This window comes from Lemur catta, chromosome 4, assembly GCF_020740605.2.
Source record: "Lemur catta isolate mLemCat1 chromosome 4, mLemCat1.pri, whole genome shotgun sequence".
Classification (NCBI taxonomy): Eukaryota; Metazoa; Chordata; class Mammalia; order Primates; family Lemuridae; genus Lemur; species Lemur catta.
The window spans coordinates 48,409,460-48,432,681 of NC_059131.1; the positions used below are offsets into that span (position 1 = coordinate 48,409,460).

General features: G+C 37.6%; 1 protein-coding gene across 8 annotated transcripts in view; it reads left to right on the forward strand.

The window, feature by feature from the left end:
• The window catches only part of EHBP1 (EH domain binding protein 1), a 323,665-nt gene extending 304,367 nt beyond the window's left edge, over positions 1 to 19,298 (forward strand). For all 8 annotated transcript variants that reach the window (XM_045549705.1, XM_045549702.1, XM_045549704.1 and 5 more), the window contains 4 exons: positions 10,245 to 10,344; positions 11,480 to 11,553; positions 17,913 to 18,027; positions 18,250 to 19,298. In XM_045549705.1, the coding sequence (XP_045405661.1) occupies positions 10,245 to 10,344; positions 11,480 to 11,553; positions 17,913 to 18,027; positions 18,250 to 18,340 (380 nt within the window). In that variant the 3' untranslated portion in view covers positions 18,341 to 19,298. The remainder of the gene's footprint in view (positions 1 to 10,244; positions 10,345 to 11,479; positions 11,554 to 17,912; positions 18,028 to 18,249) is intronic.
• The last annotated feature ends 3,924 nt before the right edge of the window (positions 19,299 to 23,222 follow it).

The window sequence follows — 23,222 nt, forward strand, 5'->3', positions numbered from 1 at the left end:
AATGGATCATGGGTAGTCGATGAGTTTGCATGCATGGAGGGATTGAAAAAGGTTAAATGATGGTAAGATGCATTTTGATTAATTGGTCCAGCAAAATAGATATGTAAAGACATTAGAAATATCATGCTCAATGGAACTAACACTTTAAGACTTGAAGCAAGTCACTCAACATATTTACTTCTGTGGGTAGGCCTTTCTATTTCTAGTGCTTGCATATATAGTCAGAAAAACTCTGAGACTCTGCCAGGAGGAATCACTATTCCTTGCTCCATTAGTAATTCTAGGAGTCAAGGGAGGATCCTGAAGCTTAAGAAAAGAATGTGGCTCTCATATGTATATGTACATATGTGTGTGTGTGTGCATATATAGAGAGACAGAGAGAGAAACAATGACACCACCATTATATTACTTATATAGCATTTACTGTAGACCAGGCACTATTCTAAGTGCTTTACATATATTAATTCATTTAATCTTCACAAAACTCTAGGAAATGGTACTATTATTTCTTCTTTACAGATGAGGAAACTGAGTCCTAGGGAGATTAAGTAACTTACCCAAGTTCCCATAGCTCTTAAAGAACAGAGCTGGACTCAAATACACCCTGATAATCCAATATTAGGCAGAGTATTCTTAGCTTGGCCATGTTCATTGAATGGCCATTTCCATTGCCTCAAATATAATCACAAGTAGCATATAGTTGCCCAAGAAGTGGACAGGTCTATCCTGGGAATCCCCTATTTCTGCAAGATATCATATACTAACATATATAATTCAAGGGTCCTATGGACACATTTGCATAAGAAGAAAGGCTGACTTCTCTTGTGAAGTATGATGTGCTTTTCTGAGATCATTGTTAAGTCCCAGTGGCCTACGTGGAAGAGTAAACAAAACCCCCTGTGTTATGGATGAACTAAGTGAACAGAATGAGGGTTTATTTGTCTATCAGAGTTTTGAAGGGTTGTTTTTGTTTATCAGAGCCACTCTGAAGGCTTTGACAAGGTTGGCCTGAATTCTAAACAAAGAGCCTGTTCTGGTAATACTGATCACCTGTGAGTCCTCAAGTGTTAAGTGGGTGGCTAAGAGTGGTGGTTCACAAGACAGACTGCCTAGATTTGAAGGCTGGTTCCATCACTAACTAGCTGTATTACTTGTAAGTTATATAACTTCTTTACATATTTGATGCTGTTATTATCATCATCATAATTACCATTATTATTCCCAACCTGCAAGAAAGTTATTGGTTGTCAGTGATATAATGAAGGAAATATATGACAGTCTTTTTGAAACACTGATGTTCTCAACTTCAGGAAACGGAATTGCAGACCCAAGCTCATTATAAGTGTCTCCTGTGTACTCTAGTGAAAAGAATGGCTCCCCTGAGAAGGTTGAGGGGCATTGGATGAAGTATTATAGTGTTGAAACTCATACTGATCACCTGGTCTGCTCTGGAAAAACAGCATTTATTACATTTGATTTCAAGGTGGTGTGTAATTGTTGAAACCCTGCTCAGGTTAGAAAGCTGCTGGAGGAGGTCCTGCACTGTCCTGCTTGTTTAGGCTTCCGTGGTTTGAGAATGAATGTGGACGCAGCCTAAAAGGGGAAAGGCATAGTTCCCGTTACTCTCACTCATGAAATGGAGATATTTAAGAAAATGCATATGAGGACATTATGTTAACTGAAAGAGGTCTGGCACAGAAAGACAAATACTGCATGATCTTACTTATATGTGGAATCCAAAAAAGTTGAACTCGTGGAAGTAGACAGTAGAATGGTAGTTACGAGGGGCTGGGGCAGTGGGAGTGGTCGTGGTAAGGTTGGGGAGATGTTGGTCAAAGTTTACAGAATTTCAGTTACATAGGAGGAATAAGTTCAAGAGCTGTATTGTGCAACATGGTGACTATAGTTTAAAATAATATATTGTACTCTTGAAAATTATAAAAAATTGATTTTAAATGTTCTCACAACAAAAAAAGATGAGAACATCTTTTGTGAGGTGATTCATTTGTTAATTAGCTCAGTGTAGACATTCCACAATGTATACATATTTCAAAACAACATGTTGTACATGGTAAATGTATATAATGTTTATTGGTCAATTTAAAGAAACATAAATGCATAAGAAGGATATATCCCAGTGTTATCTGGTTAACTGAACCCAAGCATGACCAAAGCAGGTATAGAGTAGAAGAGAAAGTTACTGTGCAGGTGGCACATTGGGAATTGAACTCATGAACTTGTCCTTTATTGGAAACTGGAGGCTCTGGAGATACCCTGGGTGTGATATTGTAAGGACTTTTAAAGACTTTATGCAACACTGGGGAGGGGGTTACCTAGAAGAGTAGCTGATTGACTGCATAATGCTTCTTTGGAGAAACTCTTTATTAGAAAGGAACCTATCTGGAGCACATTTAGAGTATATCTGCCTGAGTTTGTACTGCTATATTTTAAAAATTATTTGTATTTAATTTTCCATACTTTCAACAGAATCTAATCTCATTCACACTGGGCACTTAGTAAATCAGCTATTTCATCTACATTGACAATTTTGCAAGCTGATTTTAAAGGTGCTGTGCTTTTAACATCAAAATCTCTTCCTGTAAAAATCATGAAAACTTACTTTCCCAATGAAGCTTTTGCTTTATAAATATTTGATTTTTCCTGTTGAGGGCTTTCTTTTCTTCATATGACACAAATTTGTACTTCAAATTGTAATTTTCATTTTTTAACTATATTTTCATAACCAATAAACTTTTAGATGTGTTCCATTAACCCATAACCTGCAATTTTAAAATTTACCTTTCTGAGTCTTTGATATTAAGCGGTATTCCATGAATTGCTTTGTTCTTAAGTCTCTAAAACCCACTACCAATAACTAGACTGTCATTACTTGGAGTACACATTGTTGGGTCACCATAGCTATGGCTATCTTTTGTATGCAGCAGTGACACTGCTGACCCAGTAGGGCATTCACTTTGTTTTTCCAGCTACAGAGATGGGTTTGCACTGATTTACCCACATTTTTTACCTATCCTGCTTAGGGCCAATGACATACTAACTTATAGACTTTGTTATAATAGCAAAGATTAAAAATATAATTTATGTCCATGAAATCGTTTAGAAATTTACTCTCACTCCAGCTATCACTGGTTGTATGTTTGTGTCATACTAGATTATGGTCCCTTTTGAGGGGCGGCGATCACATCTTCATTATCTTTGTATCACCCGTTCCTGGCTCAGTGCTGTAGGCCCCATCATCACCCTCTTCAATATCATCTTCATAGCTTGCAGTTTGGGGTACTGTGTTAATTACTTTACATGGATTTCCTCATTTAATTCCTGTAACAACCATATGAAGTAAAAGTATTAGGATTAAATATCCTTATAGAGATGAAGAAACTGAGGTTTAGAGAGGTTCAGTAATTAGTCTAAGATCAAGGAGCTCAATTTTTTTTTAAACCAAACTGAACAAAAGCCATAATGGATGTGGATACAGCGTTCATCATATTTTCATCATATTCAAAATGACTGATCTAAACAGCCACAGAAATTATGGACAGTATATAATTATATATTATACTTGTCCCTGCTAGAATTTATAGCTTTATTCACAGAAGTTTCTCAGAATTAGTGTAAGTAAACATTCATAAAGGTGTTCCTTAATTTATAAGAGGTCTTTAAAGTTCATTTATGAGCCAAGTGATTTTCCATAAAATAGTTAAATTATGGATTGGGTTCTGAGGCCACCCTACAAAAAACTACCACATGTGCCCAAGTGACCTAAGATGAACCCCATCTCCCAATGAGAGTATCCCCCACAAATTTTGACCAACTTGAATATATAGAAGTTTGTGAATATCTCAATATTTAATTTAGCTGTATACACATACTTATTTAAAATCACATATCTTAAACTACATTAACCTAGAAATATTGCTTTTCTCCACTCTCACTTTTCAAGAAATAATTTTATTGAACTCTTTATGTTCATCTTGGACATTAATATCTCAGTTACTTCTAGAGCCACTTTTGTGTCATTCCTGTGACATGACTATGAGAATGCTAGAGGACAGGGAGTGAGTAGAAGGGAGTCTGGCAGGTGCAGTTCAAACAAAAGGGGCTCCAGGAGAAGGGAGAACTGTCGGGGAAGCTATCCATCCTTATGGGACTCTCACAATTCAAGTTTTCCCCTTGTTGGAGGGTGCTTAATTAATTCTCCAAGTAGACTACTATCTTTCTGGTGGAATGCTTTCTATAAAAGTGACTCATTGTATTTTATCCTATTTTACAAAATATGTTAAATGTACTTTAAAAAGTAAATACAGCTTCAGAGTTCTGAGTGTTTTAAGCCAAATGCCCATCTGTAAATAGCCAAGATAGTCATGCATAACCTGAAATGTGGGTCATATTAGTATCTTTAAAGGCTCTTAACTATGAAAAGTTATGGGTGCAACCCCATCCCATATGTAATATTTTTGAAATGCTAAACTTTAAGTAAATGTAAAGAATTTCATCAGCTATAATTTTTTCCATGATGACTATTTTGTTGCTTTTTTGTTTCTTTGTTTATTTCTGTCCTAAATTTATGCTTAGCTTATTACCTTTTGAGAAATCCAGTGCTGACCTTCAGCATAAAAAAAGGCTATTAAGGAGTAAGGAGTTACTTAATAATAATAAGACAGCTATTAATTTCCAACCTTTAGAAATAGCTTCTTTTATGTATAAATTTACTGAGGAAGAACTTTGGTGAAATTGTCCATGCCTCATCCTATAGAAAATCCATACATAGAAGTCTGAAGTCTGTCAGAAGTTGTGTGTAGAGAGATACTGCTGCAAATCTCTCCCCATATTCTATTTTACCAAGTAGGTAAATAAAAAGTGTGTTTATTTTGAGAGATTGTGTTAGTTTTTATTTTACTTCAGCAAAAGGAGACAGGCTTTTCTCCAGAGTTTATATTCTTAACACTATAACAAATATATCATGCTGAGCAAATAATTTTAAGACAATTACTGCTAAAAATATCAATAAAGATTATGAGATTCTTCTTTTATGTTGATGCTGTTTGAGGACATTCTTGGAGCAGAAACATTGGCTTATATGGTAAAATTTATTTTCATAATACAGCTCTATTTCCTAAGTTTAAATATTTTCTAAAACTGGGGCACTGGAGTCTTGTAATAATGTTGGCTTAGGAATTAATATTTCCATGATTCTACATAAATGCAGCAAATTCGTCTTTTTCATCCATTAAATAAACTATGTTTCTCCAGCACCACTTAGTTGGACACCTTCATGTCTCTCTCTTTCGAAGGTCATCATATTTTTGTAATGACCATCAGGACAATTTGTAATGGCAGCTTTTTTGTTTTTATGTTTGTTTTAGCTTTGCTGTGCTGTGTCCTTTAAGGGCTGTCACTAGTCAGGCATCCATCCCCACTATGGGGTATAGCAAGATTTCAGCATTCTTTAATGTTTTCATGGTGGAAAATCTTGAATTTGTACACATGTACAAGAGCAGCCAATATTTATGTGTATTTGCTCTTTCTCATTGAATTTATCTTCTATTTAGCTAAAATTATATTGTTCCTCACTTTGCATTTATGTAAGAATTCACTGCCTAAAAAATTCACTATCTTTCTAAATAGATAATAATTTTATGGTGAAATATTAATTAGGAAAAGTTAATTAGAAGATAGTTTTTAAAATTGATTCATAATTTCAGAGGTTTGGTATCACTTTTATTCATTTTAAAATTTACATTAAAACAAGTACTTCTGAAAAAATAAATAAAAACAACATACAAATTCTTTTTTCTTTTTTTTTTTTTTTGATATGGTCTCACTCTGTTGCCCTGACTAGAGTACAGTGGTGTCATCAGAGCTCACAGCAACCTCAAACTCCTAGGCTCAAGCGATCCTCCTACCTCAGCCTGCCAAGTAGCGAGGACTATAGGTGTGTGCAGAAAGATGCTGGGCAAAGTACAAATTCTTAAATGAATGAATGACTGAAATGTTAACTTTATATCATTGGCTGGGTGCAGTGTGTCACACCTGTAATCCTAACACTCTGGGAGGCTGAGGCAGGATTGCTTGAGGTAAGGAGTTCAAGACCAGCTGAGCAAGAGCAAGACCCCATCTCTACAAAAAATAGAAAAATTAGCAAGACCCTGTCTCTACGAAAAATAGAAAAAATTAGCTGAGAAACTAAAAATAGAAACAAAAAATTAGTCAGGCATGGTGGTGAGTGCCTGTAGTCCCAGCTACTTGGGAGGCTGAGGCAGAAGGATTGCTTGAACCCAGGAGTTTGAGGTTGCTGTGAGCTAGGCTGACACCAGGGCACTCTAGCCCATGCAACAGAGTGAGACTCTGTCTCAAACAAACAAACAAAGAAACAAACAAACAAACAAAAACTTTACATCATTTTTTTGGAGAAGATAGAATATAAAAGTCATTGATATAGTCAACTAACATTTAGGTATTTATACTACATGTCATGCTGTGCATTATATGCTATTTTCTATTAAGTAGTTTTTATTAACTGTGATAGGAAGAATGATTTGAAGTTATGTTTACAGGTAGTTGCTTTTCCTGCCATTATTATTATCCTTGATTATTTCATAATTTTTACAAATCATACTCTGTTTCAAAATAATTGATTAAAAAAACCCTGACGTTCAGAGATTGTGGTATCAGAAAAGATGTTACATTCCTGGAGCAAAATAAAAGGCAGAAGCCTTGAGGAAATGAAATAGAAAAAAATATTACCAGAGATTATATTCACTAGTCCAGTGCTTTAAAATGTTAAAGTAAAGCCACTTAAGTAGTTTTTATGATGTTTTTATTGGCAATGTGTTCTTAATAAACATGAGGTACTATGTTTTAAAATGTAGTGTAATAACTGAGCCATACTTTCACATTTTAGTAACCATATACTGAACTGTAATATATTGTCATATTTTATTTCAAAATGGCCTTCAATTGTATATACCTTGAATTTTTCAGGGCATGAAACTGAAAAGAAATTAAGATTTAAAAAAGTATTGGCTCTAAGATGACAAAAATGTGGTTGTAATTACAAATTAAGGATAATTTTGAAAAAGAGGTAGTTAACCAGGTGAGGTTAAACAGGATTAAATGATTTATGGCCATTTTATAAAATAATGACAGTCTTCATTTTAAGCTACAATGTAAAGTGCTTTATTCTGAGATTAGGTATTGTGGCAGAAGCTAAAACTGCCTTTTTTCTAACAGTGCCAGAATACAACCTCTTTTTCTTTTTGCACTAACAAGACTGCTTTACCACCACGGCCCACTCTAAGTAATTAAATCAATCCTTTGTACTTACCGTATTCTCCTCTAGTGACGGTACTAGATCTGATTATATGCTTCATGCATATTCAAAGTACCGCACTGACAGCTCTTTAATGAGCTCTTACTTAATCAGTATGAACAATGTTCATCTTGTTCTTTTTTTCCTCATGCATTAGAGCTAGGAACAGTTGGGAAAAATGAAACATCCAGCATTCATTTGAAAAATATATTGTACTTTGAAAAGTGTCTAAGCTGAGGAAGTTGCATTCTGCCCTTTAAAAGTCTGATGGACAAATTGGATTACTAGTATTGGATTAAATAACAAATGGTTAGAGGAGAAATGAGAAAAGCTCACTGTGATCACAGGCTTTAATATTTTTTGTTACTTATAAAGCTAAAGGGGTCTTTAACCAGTTATTAAAGTCAGGATTAATTTGTAATGGTTCAACTTACTGGCTTTTAAAAGCTTTTTAAATTTTAAAAATTTAAAATCCCTTAAAAACAATAGTGTAATGATGTATTAGAAGAAATTTTAATTTTTTATTCCTAGGCTAAGTATAGATTTCCATCATTGTGTACTATCTCAGATAAGGATTTAGTGATATAAAATGTTTTTTCAGTTAATTTAAATAATCTATGTAGCAATCTGTAATATGTCTTTAAATATTTCTTATTGTTAGGCTTATTTCCTTTTGAAACGTAAGATTCTTTTATTATTAGTCATTTCCTAACAATCAGGGGAGGAGGATCTTTTATTCTTACCCAGAAATCATAGGCATGAGTTAAACTGAAAATAACACAGTACCACATCAATATTGTTATTCTCAAGGAAGCAGTCTTCCATTGAAGAAAATAATGCTAATTTAAGAGTAGGCTGGTTGCTTCTAGTATTGCCTGAAAGCCTCAATTACAGGTTAAGTTAAACTCAAAGTTTTAATATGTCTATATTTTTAGAAGACATTTAGGTTATGAACACAAGAATTAAGTCTTTAATCAGAAAATAAAATATCATAAAATCTACACCTATTAATATTGCACACATGTGGCATTTCACTGATCAAAAAGGCCTTCACCAGGGTACAATTGGCCTTTTTCCAAATTGCAAGCTTTTTCTCAGCTTTTTCTTTTTACTCTTTCTTCTTTTGTTGCTGCCCAGGGATTTGTGCCTATCGCAGCCTATATCACATGACCAGTGTCAAGACATCACATGGTCCAAAGTGAATACAAAACCAGCTACCCTAAAAGAGAGATTAAAAATACTGTAAAACAATAAAGACTTTTGTTCAGACTCCAAAAGAATCTATCCTAAGTCGGCTTCATACCATTAGTTTTAACAACATTTAATGAAGGCATATGTCCTCCCTATTCTCCCTAATGATGAACAACAAATATCTATTTTACAAGGATGCTCCAAAAATACATGTTTAATCTTTTACACACAGATCAGCTTTTTATATTCTATTTTCATCCTAAAAATGTGTTTAAATTTATATTAAAGTGGAAATATTTAAATAAAATATGGTATGTCCATAATTTATGCAAGTATTAAAAAGAATGAGGTAGGTATTTGGACAGCATAACAAAACAAATCATAGGCTAGTACTTAATATGATCTCATTTATCATAAAGGAAAGAAACCTATAGTTGTCTATAGATAAAATATATACATGTGTGATAGACATAGCTATCTATGCAGTCTGGAAGGAGACAGGCTAAACTGTAATAGTACTTCTGGAGAGGGGGAAATGGGGAGTGTGGGGTTGGTGAAAGAGGACTAGACTTGACTTTTTACTCAATTATACCTTTGTATTGTTTGAATTTTTTAAGTGGACTTCTAGTGTGTTTAAAAGTTAAAAGGAAATATCTCATTTAAAATGAAAATAAAACTTAGGGATTAATAATCTTACCTGAGATATTTGATTTTTTATTAGTTATTTAAATTAACCCTATGAGTGCTGTACAGAAGTTGGACTGTATTAAATAGTAACTTAGCAAAGCAATAAACCAATCATGGGGGAAATTCAGGAAAAAAATCAAAAGTTGTAAATTTGACTAGGTATCCTGAGTATAATTGTGGCCTACTTCTACATGAATAATGCCAAATATGTACTGTGCCTTATTATAATCCTTAATATACTGGCCTTTGTTGGGGGGTATAAGAGTGGTATAGATGATAGAATGGGTATTAGGGATAGTGAATTTTAAATATCTCCTGTATGTAGTCAGTGACTTTGTAATCTAAAATGTTAGATTATCTCTGTGCTCAAATGTTTCCTGAACATTATGTTCATTGTAACCTTTTACTTTTTTGTAGCCTGGTCATTTACAATGTATTTAATAATTTATAAGTGGTTTACCCTACTAAGGATGATGCATTCCAGAATGGCAATTGTGTGTATATCTTTAGTTTACCTTTCGGGAGGTAAATAAGAAAAAAAGCAAGTGGTTACAGTGGAAGCTTTCACATAGTCTGTGGACTTCTCTGATCTTCCTGTTAGTCTTATGATTCTCATAATGATTTTTTAATGTTACAGGGTTCTTTTTTTTTTTTTTTCTCTTTATCATGACTATGTGTCTGTCAGCTCCATGAGTTCCTCACTGAAACATAAGAGCAAGTCAGCCTCTGGGGAGGATTTAAAAGGTGGAACATTTTGTTTACTGTACTTAGTGTTAATATGATCTATAGGTATGTTCAGGGGGACTAAAAATACACATGCCGAATAATATCGGCTTTAGAAGATTGGCTTGTGAGTTTTTAAATATTGATTTTGTTTTTTCAGGCCTTGGACTGTAATCTTATATTATTGTAAGTAGTTTAATATGTAGTATTGAAGTGGCTAAAATATTTTTCCATGTTAAAAAAAATCTTGTGCTAAACTATTATTTGGCTGTATAATGTCATATAATAAGAGGTAACTCTTCCTGGATTGTAGGAAGGAACACAGAAGAAGAAGAAGCTATGATGCAGGAATGGTTTATGTTAGTTAATAAGAAAAATGCCTTAATAAGGAGAATGAACCAGCTCTCTCTTCTGTAAGTACTCATGATTATGCTTGTTTTTCCTACAACATTGGTAAGTCTTAGGTTTTTGGTATTGCCTTCTTTGGAGTTTCATATTTATTAGGACTAATTTTTTTTCTTTCCTTAGAGATTACAGTAAGTTTTTATAAAAATTAAAAATAATATATAACAGTTTTTATTTGAATAATAAGACTTTCTAAATGGAATGATAGACACTGAAAAAAGGTGTTTATTATACAGAAGGCCAAGGAATAAAACAGTTTTCGTGTTTAAGAAATAAATCACTTGTGTGAAAAGGGAGATTTTGGTTTATATTGAGGGTTAGAGGGGAAGAGAAATAAAATTGAAGTTTATTTAATAACAAATTCTAAGGTAAAAAATAAAAATAAGCCTGAATAAGGACAAAAGCACATTTATAGTCTACAAGTGATGTTACTCTAAATTTTGGGATAAGAGATTAATTACTAAAACAGAAGTGACCTTTTAATGATTGCAAGTACAGTAAAATGGAGACTAAATTAAATGTAAGCATTCTTAGTCTTTAGCATTTAGTTCACTATAGGACTTAATGATTGTTCCTTTTTGCTCACTAGTAGTGTTCTTATAGTATGCCACCTAGTGTGGGAAGGAGCAGGCTTACATGTTTTATTTTAGTGAAAAACTCTAATTTTATAATTTCAGCTATGCCTAAACTTGAAAAAAGAATTATGATGAAGCACAAAATTTAAACTAATCCTGAATCTTTGTCTCTATGATATATTTGCACTGGTAGTACTTTCATGTTTCTTGTATTCTTTTCACATGGAGTTTTGGACAAAAGAATCTTCATTATGAACTGTGAAAAAAAATATGTTAGAAAGTAGCCTTATATCTGGTACTTAACACAAGAAGCATTAAAGAATGAAACCACTTATCCTCAGATTAAAATATACCTCTGTGCCTATTCAAAATTGAAAGAGGAAAATAATAGGACTAGTAAATAGTTGACTGAGGAAGGTTTTGGGTTTGTGTATCATTTGTTTAGAGTGGCTTAAAGTTAAAGAGAAAAGTCAGTTATGAGTCCTAAAATCAATGTAACCTAAAGGTTCTTTTAAGTGTTTAATGATTTAGTAATTAGCATATTGATGAACTTTTGCAACTTGCCTAGGGAAAAAGAACATGATTTAGAACGAAGGTATGAGCTGCTGAACCGGGAATTGCGGGCAATGCTAGCCATTGAAGGTAAGAAATGTTGTGGTGTGGTGAGGTATGGGAGATGTCAGTTGTCAAAAATATTTAAAGAGTGTGATACACATCTGGTCTTACTAGGTCTGGTCTACTAGGGACCTGCAGGAATTGCAAATAAATGCCTTAGAGGCAGAAAGCAGTATCCATATAAACCCAAGGACTCTAATTCAGATAGATAATCATTATGTTTGCTATTAATAATAGTAGAAAAATATCTTAACTTTTGATCCATTAAGCTTAAACATCCATAAAATAGAAAATATAAGGAGTTAGTTGATTTAATTACATTTTACTTATGTGCAATTTAAAGTTGTTTCCACAGGGGAGGTTTGGAAAAGATTTATCATTTTGATTGTTCACAGACTCTAAATTTTACCTTAATATTTAATTGATGTCAACACTGAAATATGTCATTGTCCAGTTTACTGTAGTTCTTAAGATTCCAACTTCTATTAAGTAAATGTTCAGGCAAAGATTGGCGTAAGAGATAAATAAAACACTTCCACACTTTTCATAAAGCTTTTAAATGAATTATATAGTAATTCTACACATGGTTCATTATATCAGCAAACATCAGCTAGCTTAACTATGGCATTTACTATAAATGATTAATTTAAAAAATTTTTAGGTTTTTTATAACGCTGTTCTCCTTATACCTCTCAGTTGAAAATGTCTTATAGTTCAAAGATGTCTGCTTAAAAGCTAATCCTTTGGGCTCGGTAAAATGGACCTTTTGTCTAATCAATGCAAATTGATTTTCCTATTCTATATTGACCTCTTAACCCATTGACTGTCCATGGTAATTTCATTCTTCACCTGATAAGGTACCTGATCCATAATAAGTCAATTCTAATTAGTTTAGAAACTAGAAATTTAAGTTTGTAAGGGAAAGCCAATTGAAACCTTATATTCTTAAACTATTTTAATAGCTATTAAAATGTATGCTGTCTATCTAAATAATATCATATATTTTTATAGAAGTTTTATTTTTAATTACTTTTATATCCATAATCTCATTTAATAAATATCACTGGCGACATTTGTATATCATCATTTAGAAATCTGATTTGCTTTATTTTAAAAGGTTTCAGTTTTCCAACTTCCTTCAACTGGCTATTCAAATGTATCAAATTATACCATTGATAATGACAGTAAAATTTGTCAAAATTATTTAAAAGTTGTATGAAATTTGCCATTGAAATAAAGTATGTAAGTATACTAAATGATATTTTTCCTCTCAATATAATTTTTGTAGTCATGGTATAATAGTTATTAAAAGAGACTGGAAAGCTGATCAGTTGAAAGGCAGGTATAGCAAATACTATTTATATAGTGTGTATATATATGTGTGTGTAATATATACTATGTATAATATATAACCCATTATACAGTTTGTTCTTTATAGATTTATTTTATATTACACTCAACACAGAGTATTCTTTACTTTTTTTAATCTACCCTTTCATATGCAGAAAGATAAATTGTCCCTGAAATATAGCTTGATACAATGCAGTTGACTTTCAATATAGATAATTGGTTCTATCCCCCAAACCAGTATTATTACCAAATATCCATCTTAAAAAGAGAGCCATGACACATATAAATAATCCCAGTTTCATTGGCAGTCCTATCCCTGCATACCAGATTTACAATCTTAAACAATCTAACATTTTATCTGTCTGACTTTTCTTAGACATAAGAGAAAACCAGTAGAAAGTCATATTTTTTAAGCAGAGAGAAAAATAATATTTTGCTTTTTAAAATACTTTAATACAATTGTTAGTTTTTTGAGTTATCATTCTGTTTTGATTTTTAATGACATTGTTCCATATCTCACTGTGCCTTGACTCTCTCCTCCAGTTTCCCTTGCTGGTTGAGGGAAAAAAGAGACTTGAAGAAAGGAACAGCCTGTTGATTACAAATAAAGATACTTTCTTAGAGAGAGGCCTGTCCCACTTGCCTGGGCTGAGCTGTCCTAGAAAGGTTCTGATCATGGTAAAGATCAGCTCTGTGAAGACAATGTCCTCTGAGCTAACCCTTAAAATGGACACACATGCAGTTCCATAGCCTTTTTGCGTGTTAAAACACCATGGAAAACCATATGAATAGGCAACATTAGTTGTTTTTGTTTTGCTTTCCTTTGTTTTAAAGTTCATTCCTCTTTTTTCCCCCATCTCTTCTACTTAGTAACCTTAAGATAGTTTAAGTAATAAATAAACTAAAATCTTTTGAAATAAATTTGCTGAAACCATTTACTGGGAGAAAAGCACAGAATAATAATAGCCATAGCACATTGAAAGAAATATTAACAGCTTGGTTTGAGAGCAAAAAAATAATATTCAATATGTCTATTCTTCTGAGAATACATAATCACTTTGGCCTGTTTTTTTACCCTTTTGTCCTGAGGTGTTTTTCATAGCAGGAGTTTCACTCTACTGAGCTAAGTTGTAGGATCCCTCAAGCTAACAAACATCTTTTAGATACTTTTCCTATAGTTTTTTTTTTCTTTGTTCCAGATTATTTAATGCCCCCTCAGGAAAGATAAATTCATTTCTGCACACATTGGGGTGGGCTTTTAGAAAGTGGTATGTTCATTTTCTGCACAAGAAATGGATCTTCTCTAGGATTTTGTACATCTTGATTTATTCTTGGCTTAGAGTTTGAAGTGGGTGCTCTTCTAAAGGGATTTATGCATAGGTTCACTATTTTTGTAGTTATGGTTTATATGATAAGCTTTTTATATTTAAAATCAATATGTAATCCCGTGGAGGAGCTTATCCCCTAAAACCCCATTTGTAAATCTATTTTAGCTTTGTTACACAGCACAGCCACAGTCTTCCATAGATTGATTAGGTACAGCGGTAGAATCCTATCAAATGGCCTGTTCTGATGATGATGCAAACTCTTTCAGGATTGCTAGTTGACTGGAACTAAAGATAAGACTTGACTGCAATCCCCCAATGTGCTCTTTACAAAACTAGTGTTAATTTTCATCAAAGTGCCAGGCTTATTTATAGTGGCAAGGTTGAAGGTTTACTACAAGAACTTTAGGTCCTTTCTGTTAAAGTGTTTATAGGTATTTCTCTTGCCTGTTTTCAAGGTAATTATCAACTTCAGCAAATAAACTGAATCGGGGAATGAATAATTGGCCCTATATATAAAAAAGAGTTTTTTAAATTAACAAAACAGTTCAGTGCAGATGGACATAAACAGAATCTCTTTATTTCAACACTTTGGCTCAAATGCAGCATCAAAACTTAATCCTATTTGTTGTGAGAGGATATGGCTTTTGTAGCAAAAGTGCACTGGAATCTTTAAATTAATCAGAACCCACATTGTAGTCTGTCCAAGCCAAAGTCAGTGCAGCTAGCTAGCTGTGACTGGTGTTATAGGTGAGTAATCCTTTCTTAAAATGCATAACAGGTAACAGATAAACTTACATGCAGGCTTTTTAAACATAACATGTCTAGGTGAAGCTATTTAAAATGGGATTTTAAAAAATTTAAGCTTGAACATACAAATGTGAATCTTGATCAATTTTAAATGTAATATTAAATTTTTAAAAAATGATCAAAATAGTTTACGTAATTTCTCAAATGAGCATTCAAATATATATGTATGTATAAACATATGTATGTGTATGTTTGCATTTGTGTACATATGTAATTTATTCCCATTATGAGAAAGTAAATGCAAAGTAAAAGTATAGTTTTGTTAATGTAAAATCTATTTACTGCACATAGCTATTTCTCTACAATTGACAAATATCTTGTAGATAGATATCAAGGTAGTATTCTAATGACAGATTTAATATAAAAAACCCTATAAATTTATGCTGGGATATTTAAAACTCTTATATCAGTTGAATTTGACTTAGAAATGATGAAAATTATTTAACTATTCTTAAGTTTAAAATACTTTTATTATAATTATGGGAAATGCCATTATTGACCTAGGAAAAAGTTAAGATTTTAAAAATTACTCAATACTTCAGGTGTTAAAATTTTTTTACAAATTCTTCTTTTATCCTTAAAAGTCCTAACTTTTTCAATATTAAAAGAAATCCTGATGTTTTTAATTACTAATTAAAGCCTTAAAAATTACTGATCAAGTTCAGAGAGGGAATAATTAAGAAAATAATGTGTGTTGTTAAAATTTTTTTTTGTTTAAAACAATTTTTTAATTTTTAATTTAATTCTATTTTTTGTGTATGGCAGAGAAAATTTTCCAGTTGTAAAGCTCTTATCAAAATGTTTTAGAAGAATTATAAATCAAAGTGTATAATCAGAATGATTTATTGAGGTTGGAAATAGATATAGTATTCATCAAACCTAGTAATCTTAATAATTACAAAGTAGTTCCAGGTCTTTTACAAATTTAGCAGATTTTTTTTCTGGAATTAATATTTCTAGAACTACAGTTACCTCAAATTAGACTAGATGGATGACCTTTAAGATCTTTCCAGCCTGGAGAGTCTATTAATTTACCTGCTGTGTAGAATAAGACTGATTCAAGAACAAGAACCAGATTAGAAAATTTTCCAACATTCCTGTTCCTCAGTTGCATTTAAATCCAAAGGCTAAAATTGTGATAGATATGGCTTCTCTTCAATTTTGTTGTTTATTATTTTTAAAATTCTCATATTTAGAAAAAAGCTTTCCATAATAGTTTCTTTATTCCTCTCTATGCTATAGAATATTTCACTTTTTTATAAGACTATAATAGTGATCACTTATTTAATGAATTTATTTGTGTGATATTTTGTATTGAATGTGGATAATTAACATATAGCATGTTTCTCATATATATGTATGTATGTGTTTGAGCTTATAATGAAAAGAATAGTGATAAAATTGAATAGGCCGTTCTAGCTTTTTGCTGCTATTCTAACCTTTATTGCATGATGATGCATCTAATTTTTAATTTGTAAATACAAGATAGAATTCCCTCTAGCACCATTTGCTTTCATAAAGCTGCTGAGCAGTTTGCTGTCTTGAATAAATTTTGCTTTGGAGGGGGTCGGGGGGATTTGAACCAGCACATTCTTGTGTGGTTTGTGAAGATTCACATGGTAACCAGCGGTGTGCATTGTTAGGTTTATCTGAATAAGCACCAGCCATGTGAGTTTTAACATGATTGCCCAGGGCAATGGAGAGAGAAGAGAGAAACCCGAAAGGATTGCACTCCTCTGTTTTTTGGAAAGTGCATTCGTTGGGGGAAGGGGGCTGCAGGAGTCAGTGGCCATGGTTTTTTTTTTTCCCCCCCTTTTTTTTTAAGCTGGTGTCCTGTTTCCCTATAGGTCCTCATTTGTTCTGCTATCTGCCTCATCATCTACTTCTTCTTTTCATTGTTTACCTTCCTAATGAGGGAGGCGGGGTAGACTGGGGGTTGATTGACAGCTACAAGCCCTTACAGTCTGGCCAGAGAGCAGTTGGCTTTGGTTTCAAAAGTGTTTTAAATGTTCGATTTGGTCCTGTTTTTATTAAATGAAACTGCTGCTCATCTTAGGGAAACTATCAGAGCAGCAAAAATTAGGAACTATATTATTGGGACCCAAAACCTTAAAAAAACCCGCTCCTACCCATGGAAAGAGCACTGCCCATCGGATTTTCCAGCCTTTAACATGGGATTTCAAAAAGAAATATGTAATTTTTCCTTTGCGAAAGTGCTTTGATTTGAAACCACCCAGCAAACATCTCCAAAAGAAAACTGGCTGTGATGCGATCGAGAGCTGCAGTGTAATATTGCAGAGCAAATTTATTTTTTACTTCAAAGAAAAATGCTAATTAGCCGATTCACTACTTTTAAAGTTATTGTGAAGCATATGGCGCCCAGTGTGAGATACATCCAACTGCTAAAATAGAGCGAGGAGGAAATTAGCGAAGAATGGGCTGTTTGGGGTGAGAGTGGGGGTGGGGGAAGAGGCTAGGTTCACAGGCAGATTCTCTAGCCTTTTCGGAATGATTTTATCGCCCATCGCTGTTTCCCGCCTCCTCTTTTACCCACTTCCCCCACCACCAACCCCAGGGCCAACCTCTTCTGGGCCTCCAGCTCCCCTCCCCCTCTTTGGCTGGATTCAGGTGCGCACCTCAGGCTAGCCAAGGGCTCACACCTGGTTTTAAGCAGGTTCCCACCCTGCCGTAGCTATCTCCATCTGCGGGAAATACTAACATTTGGAAAGCAGGGTTTTAGCAGTGAAACCCTCACCGCGATAGCCAACCCCTCCCCAGAAAACACTTAGTGGCTCTTTAACGTGGTTTGCCGAGAAATCTGAGGAAAAGGCGGGAAGGGGGGGGCGGGGGCCGGGTGTGCGGAGGCCCTGCCGGTGGTAACCAGCCTCCTGTCCCCTGCAGACTGGCAGAAGACCGAGGCCCAGAAGCGACGCGAACAGCTCCTGCTAGATGAGCTGGTGGCCCTGGTGAACAAGCGCGATGCGCTCGTCAGGGACTTGGACGCTCAGGAGAAGCAGTGAGTGGGCCGTGGGATCGGGGTCGAGGCCGGGCCACCTGCCGAGGTGCCGAGAAGTGTGCGGAAAGTTCAGTCCAGAGGTCGCTGCAGGGCCGGGGCAGCTTCCCACTGGCCCGGTGCTCCCCACTCCTGCTGGGGAGCCAAAATACCGGGCAAGAGGCGAGTGCTGCTCTACCCTCCACGAAGAAAAATAATTTTGTTTCCTGTTTGTCTGATATCCAGGGCCGAAGAAGAAGATGAGCATTTGGAGCGAACTCTGGAGCAAAACAAAGGCAAGATGGCCAAGAAAGAGGAGAAATGTGTTCTTCAGTAGCCGTCAGACCAGAATCTCTCCCAACATTTTAGAGTCTTGGTTCCCCAGACCAGAAAAAGTCAGACTCATCGATTTAAAACTTTTAACATTTTGTTTGACTGGATTGTACTTCTTTACCACCACCACCCTTTTTCTTCCCTCATTTCCAGATAATATACAGAACTCCAGAATAGCTTTAAGGATTTTTTTGTGAGTTAATCATTTCCTTGAAATCATGTGAAATAGATTTGCACAAACACCTTGTGAGTGATTGGTATTGGAGGTGTTCAAGAAGCTGTTCAAAAAAAAAAAAGCTTGTCATTATTTTCCCTCATTTTTTGATGGAAGGAAAATTTAAAACATTTTTGTTGTTGTTGGTAATAGCATAATGACAGTGGGAGGGGGGTAACAAGGGGATAAGAAAAATGTCATGATTTTTTTTCCGGTCCTGCCATATGTAACATTTACTCTGTTACCTAAATTTTATAGTTAGATCATATTCAGTCTGCTTATTAACCTGTGTTCTATTTACCAGTGGAGTTTTCTGCAGTTGTTTACGTTTCACTGTAAGGATAATAGAGTTCCTCTTCTCCCTCTGCTTTCCTCAGAGGATGGCCCTTTAACATAGCCAGAGACAAGCCCTGTGGTTTGAAGGTGAGCTGTGAGGATGGGACTAATTGACATGCATCAGTTTATAAAGGCAGTCCTTATCTGAGAATGCACCATCTTTTTCTCTGGATAATTATTTATTACATCTTGCTTGGTTCCTACATTTTGTTGCGTCTCAACATTGACTCAAGAATGCTGTTAATATTTATTCTGTATTGATAATAGTCTGTCTTGCCACTACAAGTAAATCCCCTCATTTAATATTTTCTTCTCTAGCATAGCACTGTCATTCTTTTTGTGAAAATGGTTGTTTATTTATTACAATACTGAGTCATAAATTTTCAATAAAAGCAAAAACTTTCTTACCTTAGACACTGCTGCTACTTTCTTGCAATAAAACTGGACATTGGTTTGAGTGGAAGTTTGTGTATCCATAGACTTTTCACGTAGAAAATGGTCCTGTGGAACGCAGGGCAGAATACAGGGCTGTATTTGGAGCTGAATAGGTTTACACCATCCCAGAGGGGCCCTGCTGACACACAAATGCGAATTGAAAAGTAATTAGTCATATTCTTAGACAGTGTAATTATCATCTTTATTGTAAAGGGTCATCTTTCTTAAAGATTTGAGGAAATTTGTGATTCTACACCACTGGAAAAATTCTAATATCTTGATGAATTTTCCATGTCATTGCTTTTAATTGTTATAGTTTTGCAGTCATATGAGGGAGAACTGTGTATTCTGATAACCAGCAAGTGTATAGGTACTGAAGTGAAAGAAGGGGGTTATTGTTGGGGGAGAGGGGAGTGTGTGCAGGTATGTGAGTATGAGATGAGGGAAAGAGGGTTTTTAACAAGAAGTTCTAGGCTACAGAAAACACTGGTGATACTATGGTAGTTTCCTTCACTCCTCTACAGGAGTGTCCAAACAAAGAAAGCTTGTTCAACAAGTCCGGAAATTTAGAGGAAACAGTCAACTAGCATTTATACTTTAGTCTAGATCATACATACATATGCGCGCGTATACACACACACACAACACACCGATTTCGTTCAGAAAGCATGCAAGCCACCTCCAGCTGCCACTCTTTCAAAATGATAAACACTTGCTATGGTAGAATTCCTTCATGACAAGGGGTTTTGTTTTTTTTTTCCTTAAGTTATTGAAAAGTTGCTAAAACTCATTGAAATCGGGTATTTGCCCTCTTTATTCGAGCAGGAGAGCAGAGAGAGCTGCTGTTCTCTGGGGAGAGCTCTCAGAATCCTGTTCTAACCCCCGGGAAACCGGCAGACGGAAATCGCCTGCCCCAAGCAGCCGGGGGCTTCGGCGGCCAGCAGCACCCACTACATTTATGCTGGATTCGAGGAACCTTCCCTTCCGAGGGGCTTCGCCCAGAGGCTGCTCTCCTCCGCCCTCCAAGCCGCTCCCCTTCTGCCAAGTGACAAACCTTCCCTTGCCCCAGATTTACCAGGGTGTTTAGGGGCCGCCGGCCGGCCCCTCTACCTGCCCCTCTAGATTCAGTCTCGAGCCTCTCAGGGTTTCAATTTGGGCTGCTGGGTGGCGCCCGAACGCCCCTCAGCGGCAGTGGAACGTGGACCTGGGGGACTGGCGGGGTCAGGCCTGAGGTTAGAGTGCTGCGTCCCGACTTCGCTGGGTGGTGCCCAGGGGCTAGCTCCCAAGAGCGGGGGCGAACCCAGCACGCCTGGGGACCCGGCACCCGAAAGCCGCGCTGCCGAAAAAGAGGCTATGGGCCTGGGGGTCGCGAAAGATCAAGAGCGTTGGCGGCAGGCTAGCTTGGGCAAAGTCTGCGGGCCAGTGCAGAACTTCCGGCCCTGGCCAGGATCCCTAATCCCCGGAGCCAAACCCCTCCCCCTGTTCCAAGTGTCCTCCAGAGTCTGGCCCGGCCTTGAGGTCACCTGGATGCTGGATCCGGGTCTCGGGGCCCATTTCCCTCGCTCCCTCCCCGGCTCGGGGGCCTTAAGCTGGGAAAGCTTCACCTCCTCCGGCGCTGTCCCCACTTTCCCTCCTAGCGCTGCGGCGGAGGCTGGAACGGTCGCGGCTTCTGGCCCAGCGTCTCCCACCTGGACATTTGCCTAGCGACGGCCGCCTCAGTCCTCTGCGCCGCTTTCAAGAAACTTTCATCCCAGTGTCTCTCCCTCTCTACTCTCCTCCCTCTCCCCCTCTCCTCTCTTTTTCTTCTCTTAATCCCGGGGTTTTATGGGCTGAGCATTAAGAAAATTCGCTTGCAATTTGGGATTAGATAAATACTCTCATTAGGGAAAAAAAAAAATCCGTGCTACTTGATACCTCCCGACTTCCCCGAGACTGGTGGCAGCATCTGGAGCCGAGAGCGCCGAACTCCCGTGCGGCGGGCCCTGGGGACCGCGCGGGCACATTCCAATGCGCACGGCCGTCCCACCTCGCTGCGCCGGACCCAGGACGGGTGCTGCGGCTGCAAGCGAAACTGGGCCTGGAGGAGGCAGGAATGCGTGAGGCTCACGGACGGGGCAAGGGCACGCGCCCGGGCACTGGAGGGCCAACCCAGGCACACAGGGCGCTGGCCAGGACTCTAGCAGCGCGGGCTTACGGACGCCGACGTCCTGGACGCGCACCCTAGAACGTCCACATACTCTTCCCCCACAAACTAGTGCGCTCCCGCCGGCGCCTTTTCCCAGAACCCGGGGTGGGCGTATATTTCGTTTCTTTCTTTAAACCTCAGTACCAGCACTGTGGCTCCGAGCCGCGGGCGGCTAAATCGCGGGCCTCGCGGGCTGTTCGCTCTGCCCCAGCATAAGGTGCGTCCCGCCTGGGTTAGTGCTGCGCTCTGCGCTGTTTCTTTTCCTCTTAAAGCTTCTCTCACTTTTTCTCTCCCTCCCTTCTTCTCTTTCATTTTTTCCCCCTTTTCTCTCGTTCTTTTATTCTGCTTTCTCTTTTTCTCTCCCTTTTGTGAATGGGCCGCGGTGTCTTTGTTCTGGAGAGAAGCGCCCGTGTCTCTGACTTTTGTGAACCAGAGAAGGATCTTGTAAAACCTCCTTTTCTCCTTCGTACTCCCCCATTCCCACCCCTCCTTCCCTGCCCCTTTGATTAGATGTTCCTTCATCGTCCAAAAAAAAAAAATGTAATTTCGTTGGTCTGGCGGCCACTTTCTTTGAACATTAGCTCGCTTTCAGCTCCAACTTCAATTAGAAGGAGTTGATTTTGAGAGATCAACAAAAGAACCGACCAAAGCCTTATTAAAGGTCCTAAGAAGATCTCCCGGGTCCTTTGAGAAGCAGTTAAGGAAACAGTGTGCCCTCCATCATATTCTGTTACCGTATTTTATTCGGACTCCAAAGGAAAGTGTCGCTTGGGGGAGGGGGAAGCACTTTGATGAGCGGCGGCCGCGGCCCCTTTTCACTCAGCGGGCTCCCCCTTCCTTCTCCTCCTCCTCCTCGCCCCTCGCCCGGTCCTCTCCCGGCGCCGGGCCCCGCAGCCGGGGCAGAGCGGGCGCTCCCCGCCGAGATGCGCCTGGCGGCTCCTTGACTCGCACTTACACTTACTTTTGTGCAAACTTTTTACTCCGCCTGTTGGGATGAGGGTGAGGGGAGATTAGATAGAAGGGGTAGGAATTCTTCGAAAGGGAGTAAAGTGCCTAATTTTCAGGAGGTGCCATTTAAAAGAATTGCCTTGCTCAGCGTTGGAACGAAAATACTTTTTTTGCGCTTTCCAAAGTCCCAGGTATAAGTGTTTGGGAAGTTTGTTCTGCTGGGAAAGGCTGCGTCAGTACGAACAATCCGGGGAAATCGCCCTAAGGCCCCTCCGCAGCCTGTGGAGAAATTGCAAGCAGGGGTCTGTGGCCACATTTTCCAGCAGACTGTCCCTGGTAGATGGAGACCGGGAAGGAGAGAGAGAAGAAAGAGAGACAGAGAGAGAGAGCGAGAGAGAGAAAGTTTCCTATCAAAATGTTTGAATTGAGAAGTAGGGTGTACGTGTGAGGGGAAAGGGATGCTGGACTCCAACGTTTTAGAAGAATCGCTTAAGACTTGCAAACACTTTTGGTGGGGACCGGGAACCCCAGGAGACGCCGAAAGAACAGGTAAGCGGCGGCGCCTCCCCTGCGGGCGCTCTTCTCAGGCGCAGAAGTCTGGAGGCGCCGAAGAGAGATCCGCGCGCCCGGAGCTGCCCCCGCCCGACACAGTAGCCTGCGCCGGCACGAGCCGCCCGCGGCGGCGGGCTCAGGTGGCAGCACAGAGGAAGGAAATGCTGGGGCCCGCGGAGCCGCATGAGGGGCCGGGGCCCGGGCTCCTCCCGCGGG